Here is a 13,056-nt window from a genome sequence, read left to right on the forward strand (position 1 = left end):
CAGCATGCAAACAAATACATGCAGATCAAACCTTAAAATCAAGAGAAAACCGGCATCACCATTATGCTAACAGAGTCTCATAGATCGAGATCAGACGTAGTAGAAGGAAGCAAAACCGAAATGGGACCCGAACATTATAGAAATGGGATCAAAGAAAAAGAAGCAAGGAGATATACCAGGGATTAAAGTATGAATGGATCATTACCTTCTCCCGACTTTTCTGCTATTTCTCTTTGGTTTTCTCCTCCCGATTTCTTTCCTAGCAGCCGTGAATCCACTTCTCAAAATTTATTTTCTACTAGTGTGCGGCGGCTGCGATTATTCTCCCAAAATCTCCTCCCTGCTCTTCCTTTTTCTTCTTTCTTTCCTTTTTTTTCCTTCTCGCCCTTTTTTCCTTTTCTTTCTCTTTTCCTTCCCCTTTTCACTTCCCTTTTTTTTTACCCTACTTTCGGCCACTTTATCTTTTCCTTCTTTTTTATATTTGTTTTTTATATATTTTTTTATATATTTTTTTATATGATATATTTATATATTTTTAATATATTTGTTTTTATTATTATTATTTTTGTATTTTGTATTTTTTTGGGCGGACGAAAACCGGGTACTACAGCTGCCCCCCTTTGTATGTCTTTTATGAAATAAAAGGCAAACAAAGGCGTAGTCAGCCGCATTTCGTACAGGACTGAAATGCGCGGGATCATTGTGGCCATTCCCGGCTTGGCCAAAAGTTTGTGCAAGAAAATAAAGGGGCACGGGATCACAAGGCCATTCCCGGCTTGGCCAATGTTTGTGCAAGAAAATAAAGGGGCACGGGATCACAAGGCCATTCCCGGCTTGGCCAACTGTTTGTGGAAGAAAATAAAGGGGCACGGGATCACAAGGCCATTCCCGGCTTGGCCAAATATTTGTGCAAGAAAATAAAGTGCATGGGATCACTATGGCCATTCCCAGCTTGGCCAGCAAGAAAAGTAAAATGCACGGGATCACTATGGTCATTCCCGGCTTGACCATCAAGAAAAATAAAATGCATGGGATCACTATGGCCATTCCCAGCTTGGCCAGCAAGAAAAGTAAAATGCACGGGATCACTATGGCCATTCCCGGCTTGGCCAGCAATAAATGAAGTGCATGGGATCACTATGGCCATTCCCAGCTTGGCCAACAAAAAGAAAGTGCATGGGATCACTACAGTCATTCCCAGCTTGGCTGACAAAAAGAAAGTGCATGGGATCACTACAGCCATTCCCAGCTTGGCTGACAAGAAAAGAAAGTGCATGGGATCACTACAGCCATTCCCAGCTTGGCTGACAAGAAAAGAAAATGCACGGGATCACTATGGCCATTCCCGGCTTGGCCAAATGTTTGTGCAAGAAAATAAAGGGGCACGGGATCACAAGGCCATTCCCGGCTTGGCCAACTGTTTTTTTTTCTAATCTTTGACCCTTTTTTTTTTGGTGAAAAGGTGCTCGGGATCACTGTAGCCATTCCCGGCTTGGCTGAAAATTTTTGATTTTTGATTTTTTTTTATTGTGAAAAAGGTGCTCGGGATCATTGTAGCCATTCCCGACTTGGCTGGAAAAGATTTTTTTTTATTTGATTTGATTTTTTTTTTGATTTTTTGAGAAAAAGGTGCTCGGGATCATTGTAGCCATTCCCGACTTGGCTGGAAAAGATTTTTTTGCAGTGATGATGCATGCACTGACCTATTTTGCTCAATTATGAATGTCTCATGAATGAATGGATGCATGTTTTCTCAAGGTTTTGCCATCCTCCAACAAGCGCACAATTACGAATTGCTAAACCAAATTTGTTTCTCTGTCAGGGTTGACTTTCTGACTCACTGAGCTTTCAATGTATCTTCTCTAATCTGATTAGTGAAGGCCTTTTTCCGTTCTGGATCCCAGCTCTTGAGCTATCTCTTTTCCTTTTCCAATGTGCATTCCCATAATCAATTCATTTTCCCTGAAATTCGCATGTTCGTACGCATCTGAATTCAAAGCTACCCATTTATCTGAATTTCCTTATTCAAATCTCTTTTCTTGCACAAAAGTTTGTGCAAGAAAATAAAGGGGCACGGGATCACAAGGCCATTCCCGGCTTGGCCAATGTTTGTGCAAGAAAATAAAGGGGCACGGGATCACAAGACCATTCCCGGCTTGGCCAACTGTTTGTGCAAGAAAATAAAGGGGCACGGGATCACAAGGCCATTCCCGGCTTGGCCAAATATTTGTGCAAGAAAATAAAGTGCATGGGATCACTATGGCCATTCCCAGCTTGGCCAGCAAGAAAAGTAAAATGCACGGGATCACTATGGTCATTCCCGGCTTGACCATCAAGAAAAATAAAATGCATGGGATCACTATGGCCATTCCCAGCTTGGCCAGCAAGAAAAGTAAAATGCACGGGATCACTATGGCCATTCCCGGCTTGGCCAGCAATAAATGAAGTGCATGGGATCACTATGGCCATTCCCAGCTTGGCCAACAAAAAGAAAGTGCATGGGATCACTACAGTCATTCCCAGCTTGGCTGACAAAAAGAAAGTGCATGAGATCACTACAGCCATTCCCAGCTTGGCTGACAAGAAAAGAAAGTGCATGGGATCACTACAGCCATTCCCAGCTTGGCTGACAAGAAAAGAAAATGCACGGGATCACTATGGCCATTCCCGGCTTGGCCAAATGTTTGTGCAAGAAAATAAAGGGGCACGGGATCACAAGGCCATTCCCGGCTTGGCCAGCTGTTTTTTTTTTAATCTTTGACCCTTTTTTTTTTTTTTTTTTTGGTGAAAAGGTGCTCGGGATCACTGTAGCCATTCCCGGCTTGGCTGAAAATTTTTGATTTTTGATTTTGTTTTATTGTGAAAAAGGTGCTTGGGATCATTGTAGCCATTCCCGACTTGGCTGGAAAAGATTTTTTTTGCTTTGATTTGATTTTTTTTTTGATTTTTTTTGATTTTTTGAGAAAAAGGTGCTCGGGATCATTGTAGCCATTCCCGACTTGGCTGGAAAAGATTTTTTTGCAGTGATGATGCATGCACTGACCTATTTTGCTCAATTATGAATGTCTCATGAATGAATGGATGCATGTTTTCTCAAGGTTTTGCCATCCTCCAACAAGCGCACAATTACGAATTGCTAAACCAAATTTGTTTCTCTGTCAGGGTTGACTTTCTGACTCACTGAGCTTTCAATGTATCTTCTCTAATCTGATTAGTGAAGGCCTTTTTCCGTTCTGGATCCCAGCTCTTGAGCTATCTCTTTTCCTTTTCCAATGTGCATTCCCATAATCAATTCATTTTCCCTGAAATTCGCATGTTCGTACGCATCTGAATTCAAAGCTACCCATTTATCTGAATTTCCTTATTCAAATCTTTTTTTTTTTTTTTTTTTTTGCACGGCTTAGGAATGTGAGCTTCTCTTTCCTGCTAACACCTGCTTCAGCTTCAGGCTTTTCACTCAGATCCTTTCCAGCTTAGGATGCCAAAATCCATCAACTTCCTATCAAAAGTATTGTCCTGATGCACTCATTATATTTCCTATCAAAACTTTGTCAGTGATAAATTCAAAAGTACAGCCATGCTTGTCAATTATTGAAAGCAAATGATAATAATTTGTTTTTGGAGTATGAGATGAGAATTGAATTGGGATATGGAAAAAAATGCCACAAGTGACAAAACTTAAGAAATGAATTTCCTCACAATTTGTTTTTTGGAGTATGAAATGAGAATTGAATTGAGATATGTAAAAGGAGACTACAAGCAACAAAATTGAAGAAATGAATTTCCTCACAATTTTTATTGAAAAGGATAGGTGGTAATAAAATATTTTAGAATGAAATCTGTACAAGAGAGTAGAGAAATCAAAGGCAGAAAGGACAAACCGAGCTTCTTCAAGATGAAATATGTGACAATTCAAAGATTGTACCAAAATTGCCCCAATTTTGGTGTGCACCCAATTAACAATAATCAAATCTGCTTGTATAAGGCTATCTCTGAACCTTCCATTTCTGCCAACAAACTTCTTCTTCTATGTAACAGACTAACACCTTAGCAAGGTAAAATATCTGATGGTATCAAAAGCACCCCAAAATCTGCCCCAGTTTTGGGTACATGTCCAATTAACTGATCTCCAACCCTTCAATTACGAAATTAATTTTGCACTCCCACCTATGTCAATGTGAGACAAGTTAACAGCCAACTCAGGCACCACTCATCAATTCAACAAACTCGTAATCCAACCATCCTTCTTCAAACAATCTGAAATTTGAACTTGCAGCCCAAATTGAAACGCATGTGAGGGTTTTTTCACTTAAGCAGATTTTTTTTTTTTTTTTGCCTAGAGCGTCCTTGCGGGTTTTCACTCTAGCGGGTTTTTTTCTTTTTCTTTTTTGCTACCAATAAAACTTAACAACTTCCTTGAAATTGTCCCGAATGTGCATTTTGAGGGATTCAACTTCAACTAGTGTCTTCTCAACCTTTTGAACAAACTTTTCCAAGTTAATCATGTGATCTTCATCCTCATTTGGCTTGGCAATTATGTTATCCCCATGCACTTCAATCTCTTTATGCATCATATCATGAAACAGAATGACCTTGGTTTGCTGATAAGTATCTCCCGCATTTTTAGACCAAATGGCATGACTTCATAGCAACAGGTACCACATAAAGTAATGACAGTAATTTCCTCTTTATCTTCTAGTGCCATCGTGATCTGATTACAATCATCCTTTTTCAGTACTGGTGCAATATTTCCATATTATTCGGGGTATTTTACTACAGCAAGACATCCGCCATCAAATTGCTTCTTTATTTCATCTCTAATCTTCCAAGTTTGCACCAATTCAAACTTCCAACCCCAAATTAACAACCTCATCCATTTGAATTATCTTTTCTTTTTGATTAGACTTTTTTTTTTCTCATTTCTGACTATATCTCATATTCATCCTTGGTGTCAGAGTCAGATTCAATCATTGTTAATGGGTGCCCCCAAAATCTGGTTCATTCGGTTCATCTTTTTCATTATCCTCAATTTCAATCCTGTTAAAATGGAATGTGTGAGATTTTGAATTTTGGAAGTGATGAGTGAAATGAATATATGTGAGAATTTTGATCAAAGATTTTTATTTATGATAAGCAATGCAGAATCATCAGAAACAGGAAAACATGCAAAGGCCATACTATGCAAATTCATCAAAAGATAAAGTAAAGACAAGCTTATTACAGAATCCCAATCAGTAGCCATGAGCTGGGCAATAGATCGTAGTGCACATGGATATTACTCTTGAAGGTTGCTGACAGAATCTGGCAATTCCAAATTGGTCCAGTTACTGAGCCTAAAACCTGAAGGCCATGGCAAGGCTTAACAACAAAGTTTTGATCATTCCCCATAATAGCAACATAGAATTCCTCAAACTACTCACATAACTCCCCAAAATTTCTGACTGTTGGATTGCTATGTTTTCACTTCCTTATCATGTCCATGACTGCGACCAACATGTACTCCAACCTTTGCTGTCCATCTTCTAGTGTTCGTAGCCTCATCTCTAGCCAGGCCATCGCTGCATGCATGCGATCTGATTGTGGAGATGCTGCAATTGCTGATGAGGAATCACCAGGTGGTGATGCTGAGTGACCTTCTTAGGTCTGCTTCTTTCCAGCAGAAGTTGTTTTCAAATGGCTGATGCTCTGACGCCATGTCCTTCTTTCCATCATGGTGACCTGATATCCCAAAGATGCTTGAGGCCGAGGAGGTCGAATGCTTTTGAACAAAAGCAACCTTGTGATAAGCCGTGGGAAAAATAGCTTCCCCGCCTTTGTTGGCTTCTTCTCGACAAAATCCTTGGCTTTGAAGATCGTGGCCAGATAGATCTTCCCAATATCAAACCACTTCCCTTTATACATAGTAATAATCATACTGTTGGACAGGAATTTTATTCTAGGGTATAAAGAACATTGTCTATTCCATCTGCAACAGATCCAAGTTGTACTGTGATCTCAGTGATTGCTTCGTGCAATTTATCTGGGTCATGAGTACTTGCTTGTCTGCCCCATGACATATATCGAACACCTTGTATGGCATGCTTTGAAACCATAAGTTGCCTTTTGTAGTCTTGAACTTTGTCGGTTGTTTTTTTAAGTCTCATTTTGGTTTCCCTCAAAGCTTCTTGTAGAGATTCGATGGTTTTCTGGGGATCGTCCTCGTATACGTCTTCCCTTATAGGGGAGAGGTTGAATCTGGGATCATTTTCACTTTCCTCTTCTTTAGAAGTAGAACCTTCATCAGTTCTAGACCTTTTTGCAAGTGGAGAGTTAGGAGTATCCATCCTTGAAGATTTCTTGAGGAAGATGAACAAAGTGTTGGACCAAGACTTAGCGTCTAGGTCAACATTGTGTTTTTGATGATTGTGTATGATTGTGAAGATGGAGACGGAGATGAAGATGGCTCAGAGAGAAAACACGCTTTCGCCAGAAATGATTGAGATGGAGATGAAGACGAAGATGGCTCTACATATGCGAAGACATTCGCGGTGCCTGTCACATCAGTATTTACTTTACTGTCACCTTCCACTGTTATTTTCCCGCTTGAGGACGAATTTTTTCTTCCTGCTTCTCTTTTCAACCAGATAATAATAAAAAAACAAAACTGTCACACTCAACTGTTCATTTCCCCGCTTGGGGACGACTCTTTTCTCTTTTTTTTTTCTTTTTTTTCAACTAGATAAAAATAAAATAGAATAATAATAAAAGAAACTTTCACACTCCCCGAGAAATTACGAATATTTGCACAGTGAGGCAGGGTGCATAACAGACGATCAGGATTTAATCCAAGCAGGACCTTTTAAGCTGTCTGATAAGAGATTCCAACGGTGGTGGAGAACATGGCTCTGATGGTGATGGTGGTAATAAATATAGATCACAAGTCTCCGGAAGCTTTCTCTTGTTGTTGATGCATCTCTTTTGGTTTCCGTCTCTGGTCATGTAACCTTTCAAGCGCTTCACATCGGACAACTTCACTGACTTTACAATAAAATCCTCTACTCCTTCTTCCAAGCATCTGTCGATTCGAGTCACTATGTTCTCAGATGACCTGATTACCACCGGAGTCTCTCTCAAGGCAGATGATTCCTTGATTTTCTTTAGCAACTCATCTCCTGTCATTCCAGGCATACAGTAATTGGTGATAATTAGATCCACTTTCAAACTATCAAACCCAACAGGACAATTATTCTCCTCGTCTAATCCCAGAAACTGAAGTATTCTTATTCCACTGTCCACTGCAGTTACTTTACCGGAAGTAATCTTGAGCAACCTTTCAATGACTGGTCTATTAACAAGGTTGTCATCGACAGCCAAAACGTAAACCTCCTCAGAATCAGACATAGAATGATCCATTCCCACTTGATCAACAAGAAAATTAAGAGTCAATTTCCTCACAAACTGCCCTATTATATTTTTTTGTTGTTCATTTTCATTGTTTTAGCAATTCACAACTGTAATCTTGTATTATAAGGATGGCAAAGACATGAGTGAATTGGTGTTTTTTTCTTTTTCTTTTTTTCTTTTTTTTTTGTTTTTTTTTTCATGCATGACTATGAACTTATTTAGTTTGACAAAATGCAATGACTGTGCCTACGTGAATGCATGAGAGAAGAAACCGATAATGGAAATTACAATTAAAAATGTGTAAAACAAAACATCAACGACAAATGAATAAATCACACAAAAATAGAATATGCCATTACACGGGGTAACATAAACTTCTGGAGGTTTCGGACATGGATCTAGGGCTTTATAAAGTGCTTGGGTAAGTTTATCTAACTATTCCGCGAGGTCCCAGATCATGTTGCTTTTAAAATCCCAACTATTGGGACAAAAGCCTCCTCCCTTAACTTTTAAGGGAAGTCGATCTGGTGAGGATATCTTCCACTACCCATGCGGAGACGGAATCTCACGAGAATAGTGGTCAACCCTCTCTAATACTAAAGGTAGAGCCCAGCTGGTAGGCTACAGTGAGTGTAAATGTATGAGATGACAAATACTTTACCACAACAAAATAAATCAACATCTCTGACATATAAAGGAAACAAACAATTCATACAAAAAGAAGCAACCGTAGCTAATCAATTTAATCATATGGGCTTGACCCTCTTAGGTTTAAAAAACCTGATTTCCCCAGCAGAGTCGCCAGTTGTCGCAACCGGGGTCACGACGCAGACCGGCGTTTGAGGATGAAAAAAATGTTTAGAGTCGCCACCAATTGATTTAAGGTGCAATTGGATACCGAAAAGACCTGCGAACCAGAGAAAAGGGTACGGGGATCGATTGAGTGTGGGGAAGGTATTAGGCACCCCACAACTCCCGTTTGAAAACGGTTACCCAGATTAATCTAATGGCTATCTTATGGAAACTTGCTCTTTGCAAGGTGTAATTGTTAAAGTTTGAATTATTACTTTCAACACACTTATCAACTTATGATGGTGTTTATTTGGAGACACACTACCAACTTTTGGTAGATTTAATTTAAAACACCAACTTACGGTGTTAATGATAAAATGTCCTACCAACTTTTGATAGGTTTAATTTTAAACACCAACTTATGGTGTTAATGATAAAATGTCCTACCAACTTTGGGTAGGTTTAATTTTAGATACCAACTTATGGTTTATTTAGTAAAATGACCTACCAACTTTTGGTAAGTTTAATTTTAAATATCAACTTATGGTATAAATGATTATTTGGAAAAGTGTCATCTATCAATTTAACCTATTATTGCCAACTTATGGCAAATTCATAAATGAAATCAAATAAGGTTCATAATTCAAATAAAGGAAATCAACTTATGATTTCTTTAATTGAAATGACCTATATTCAATTTTAAACTCATATACTTATAATAAATAAATAAAAATCCAAATAATTAATGTCCAAAGTGATAAATGTCGACATGAATGAAATGAATTACCCAACATGAGGACTAAATGTACACATGTAATAATAAAATTAAAACGAACAAAAATTTGTCATAAATCGAACAAAATCCCAAAGTTACTCAAGCTCTCATTAATTCCGGTCCAAATAGAGTCCAACCCGATCCCGATGGAGCCAAGCCCAATCCACGTAGCAAATTAAACAAAAAGAGTGGTCAAAAGGAGTATTCAAATGTAATATCAAATCAAATCCATATTCAAAGATTCATATACACATATAAACATATACAATATCATACACAACCATATCATGTATGCACATATACATATATAAACACATCCACAAGCTGGTACATATACATATACAAACACAATACACTATACATATATGTGCATACACCCACTGTATATATATACACGCACAACACACACATTCACACACCACATATACATGTACACCGTATATATATACACACACAGAAGCACCCGGAGCACGATCCAACAAAGATTTAAACCCATAAAGTCAATATAAATATGAACCTAACCTCAATCTTTAATAGCTTAACCATTCATCATTATCAGCATAATTTTATCTAAACCAGATTTCAAGATCTAGTATCACACGTCAGCCATCAAAACCCCCAACATTATAACCGGGCATTTCAGCAAATATGTAAATCCAGATTTCAGTATCATAAGCGAATAAGACCCAAACCAGGAAAATCATAATCAAATATCAATATCAGCTTTCAACATAGTAAGTAATCGGTATCTTCAAAGCCAAATATCCAAATCAAGTATTAAAGTCTTCATATTAGAAGCCAGGCATCAACCAGATCCAAACCAAAAAATCAGAACCAAAGAATGAATACTAATGCCAAAACTGGGTATCAAAGCAGGTTTTAAAATCAAATATAGACGAAAGACAAATATGAACACAGCATGCAAACAAATACATGCAGATCAAACCTTAAAATCAAGAGAAAACCGGCATCACCATCATGCTAACAGAGTCTCATAGATCGAGATCAGACGTAGTAGAAGGAAGCAAAACCGAAATGGGACCCGAACAATATAGAAATGGGATCAAAGAAAAAGAAGCAAGGAGATATACCAGGGATTAAAGTATGAATGGATCATTACCTTCTCCCGACTTTTCTGCTATTTCTCTTTGGTTTTCTCCTCCCGATTTCTTTCCTAGCAGCCGTGAATCCACTTCTCAAAATTTATTTTCTAATAGTGTGCGGCGGCTGCGATTATTCTCCCAAAATCTCCTCCCTGCTCTTCCTTTTTCTTCTTTCTTTCCTTTTTTTTCCTTCTCGCCCTTTTTTCCTTTTCTTTCTCTTTTCCTTCCCCTTTTCACTTTCCTTTTTTTTTTACCCTACTTTCGGCCACTTTATCTTTTCCTTCTTTTTTATATTTGTTTTTTATATTTTTTTATATGATATATTTATATATTTTTAATATATTTGTTTTTATTATTATTATTTTTATATTTTGTATTTTTTTGGGCGGACGAAAACCGGGTACTACAGCAGTAGACTGAACTTTCCTGGTTGTGCGTGACGCTTAAATTGTTTTGCAAATATTTGTAGCTCAACGGTACAATCGATGTCATCGTCTCTAAGAGAAACACATGGCGATAGGTCAAGTTTCTTCTAGAATGCATCGATGAAAGCAAATGGTATAGGCTGACTATCGTTCATGTATATTGAAAGCTCGTGCGCACACGGTAGTCCATAGATTGTACGAAGTTTACATCCGCAGGCGTATGAATCTTCTCTGACGACTTTAGATTGCTCATATTCTTTGAAAAGCAGATTCAACACATCAATCGAAACAAAACCAGGTATTTCTTTAACTTTGCATGCTGACTCTCGACCCTATTAGTGGTCAAGTTCCCGAAATGTAAATACTTATTCGTCCAAACAAAGACAAACATATCCTTATATGGTGTCAACCATACATCTTTAATGTAACTAACCACAACTGCATAGTTTTTGTGGATTACCTCTAGGTGCGACAAATTGTACACATAGGCAATCTCATTTTCAGATTCCACCAACGTATTCCAGGATGAGTAGAATACATCCCATGATTTCTTTTCTTGAAATGATCTTTTGCAGTTCACCAAAACACTCCTATATATGTGCCTTCTACAGAGTAGTTTCTTTGCATCAGGAAATACCATGGCACATGATTTCATTAGCTCCAACTCTCTATCGGTGACAATAACTCTTGGGGCAACACTTTCCTCAATTGTTGACTGGAAACACCTTAAACTGCATTTATATCACCACCTCTCCCATCTATACTAGACTCACGCCCACTAATACTATTTCTAGGTTGAGACATGATGGCAAACAAAGATAGCAAGTAGCACAAAAGATGACAACCAACCAAGTCAAGTAACACAAGATTTTCAATCAACTAATCACCAATGGCAATATCAAGCAAGAACAAGAGCAGAGATAGAAATAGAACAATAATCAATCTTAGGAATAAAAACACACCAAGATGTAGCAAGTAGTTATAGAAAGAAAAATGCACAAAGCTCTCTCAAACAATGTATCACTACCAAGCAGCAAACAAGGTGGCATCCAACGCCCACGGGAATCTAAGTTAGCCCCATCCGCCAAGTTCTCCTCACAATTTTTTCTCTCTCTTTTCAGCAACTATACTAACTCAACTACACTAGAAAGCAAGTAAAAGGGAGGAACGAAGTTACCCTTGAAGTGTGACTGTGCTCCTTCCTTATTTGATGGCGTTTAATAGCATAAAGCTAGCATCTACGAGCCACCCAGCTCCGCCTTTGACACTTGCTTCCCCGGCAATGGTGCCAAAAACTTGATCGACACCAAAGTGTGTGTGTGTGTACTTACCCTAAGTGTAGGGCATCGGTAAGTAATAAACCGGTGAGTCCGGTATCGATCCACGAGGAAGCAATGCAAATTTGGTGGTGAATGTTATGCAAATGACTAGCTAACTCTAATAAACGCAATGAATATCAAATAACTCGGTAGCATGAGTGATTTTGTAATCAAAGTAAGTACGAATTGGATTTAAAACAACTAATTAAAAACCTAGTCCCTAATCCGTCCCAGTGGCTACTCGGTTCTCATACTCAAGGTATCATTGCAAACACACACAACCATACACATGCATATGCAAAGGGAATTGCGATATAAGACTTCTATTCATATATGGAGGCCATCGGGTCTCTTAGTCTACGATGAACATAAAGGGATAAACACCTAATATTATGGATTAATGTTCCCCCTTGGGGCTCGGCTTAGCTAACACCCTAGTTTCACACTCAAAGACAAATTAACCATAACTCTCCCATATACATTCCTAAAGTAACCCAAAACCCCATCATCAATACACATAATTAATAGCTATGCAATGGATTACTCAATTAATTAAGGAAATCATGCATTGGGGTTTAACACTTCTCATTCAAGCACATCAAATTAAATCCCTAGATTAGACAATCTAAGAATAAAATCAATATGTCATTCTATTGCACCCAATCACACAACTATCACGAAATTAAAAGAGAGGGATCGAAGCTACGACTCTTTGAACATACCTTGAGTAATCGAAACCTTGCACCCACCGTTCGGGACTAGAAACTAGAAAGGGGACTTAGCCACTCCTTATAATGAGAATAAACATCAATTTTATAGATGAAAACTAATGTTTACAATCAAGATCACAAGAACTAAGCAAAACCCTAGAGAGAGAAAGACAAGAAGGCTAGATGTTCAAAAGTGAATGAATGAGGTAGAAACCCCAATCTTAGGGTTTTTCCCTCTTTGTACAATAGAAAATACCTAAATACCCTTACAAAATCAATCCCCATTTATTACAATTAAGAAATACCCAAAAAACCCTTCAAAAATCTATATTGTAGATGCTGGTTCGCGACGAGGTGTCCAGACGACTTCTGAAGGTGTTCGGACACCTGGGCTTCATCAAGTCTTCGTCATGGGCTCTGTTTCATTTTTTTAAAGGAGGTTCCGGACACATTGAGAGGTGTTCGACACCTCACAACAAAAATGCCCAAAAAGTGCTCCAACTTGCCCGAATTAGGTCCGATTCCTACAAAACGAAGGGGAAACATTTG

At 38.3% G+C, this 13,056-nt stretch overlaps 2 protein-coding genes across 2 annotated transcripts in view; one reads left to right on the forward strand and one right to left on the reverse strand.

The window, feature by feature from the left end:
• The window catches only part of LOC120009753 (perakine reductase-like), a 41,885-nt gene that overhangs the window by 11,267 nt on the left and 17,562 nt on the right, over positions 1–13,056 (forward strand). The window lies entirely within an intron of this gene.
• LOC120009160 (two-component response regulator ARR6-like) lies at positions 6,898–11,118 on the reverse strand (the record flags this gene model as incomplete). Its single annotated transcript, XM_038859625.1, has 2 exons — positions 10,939–11,118; positions 6,898–7,398 (listed from the first exon to the last, which is right to left on the reverse strand). Coding segments are annotated over exons 1-2 (681 nt in total), but the record flags the coding sequence as incomplete, so codon positions are not given.

This window comes from Tripterygium wilfordii, chromosome 11 (genome assembly GCF_013401445.1).
Source record: "Tripterygium wilfordii isolate XIE 37 chromosome 11, ASM1340144v1, whole genome shotgun sequence".
NCBI lineage: Eukaryota > Viridiplantae > Streptophyta > Magnoliopsida > Celastrales > Celastraceae > Tripterygium > Tripterygium wilfordii.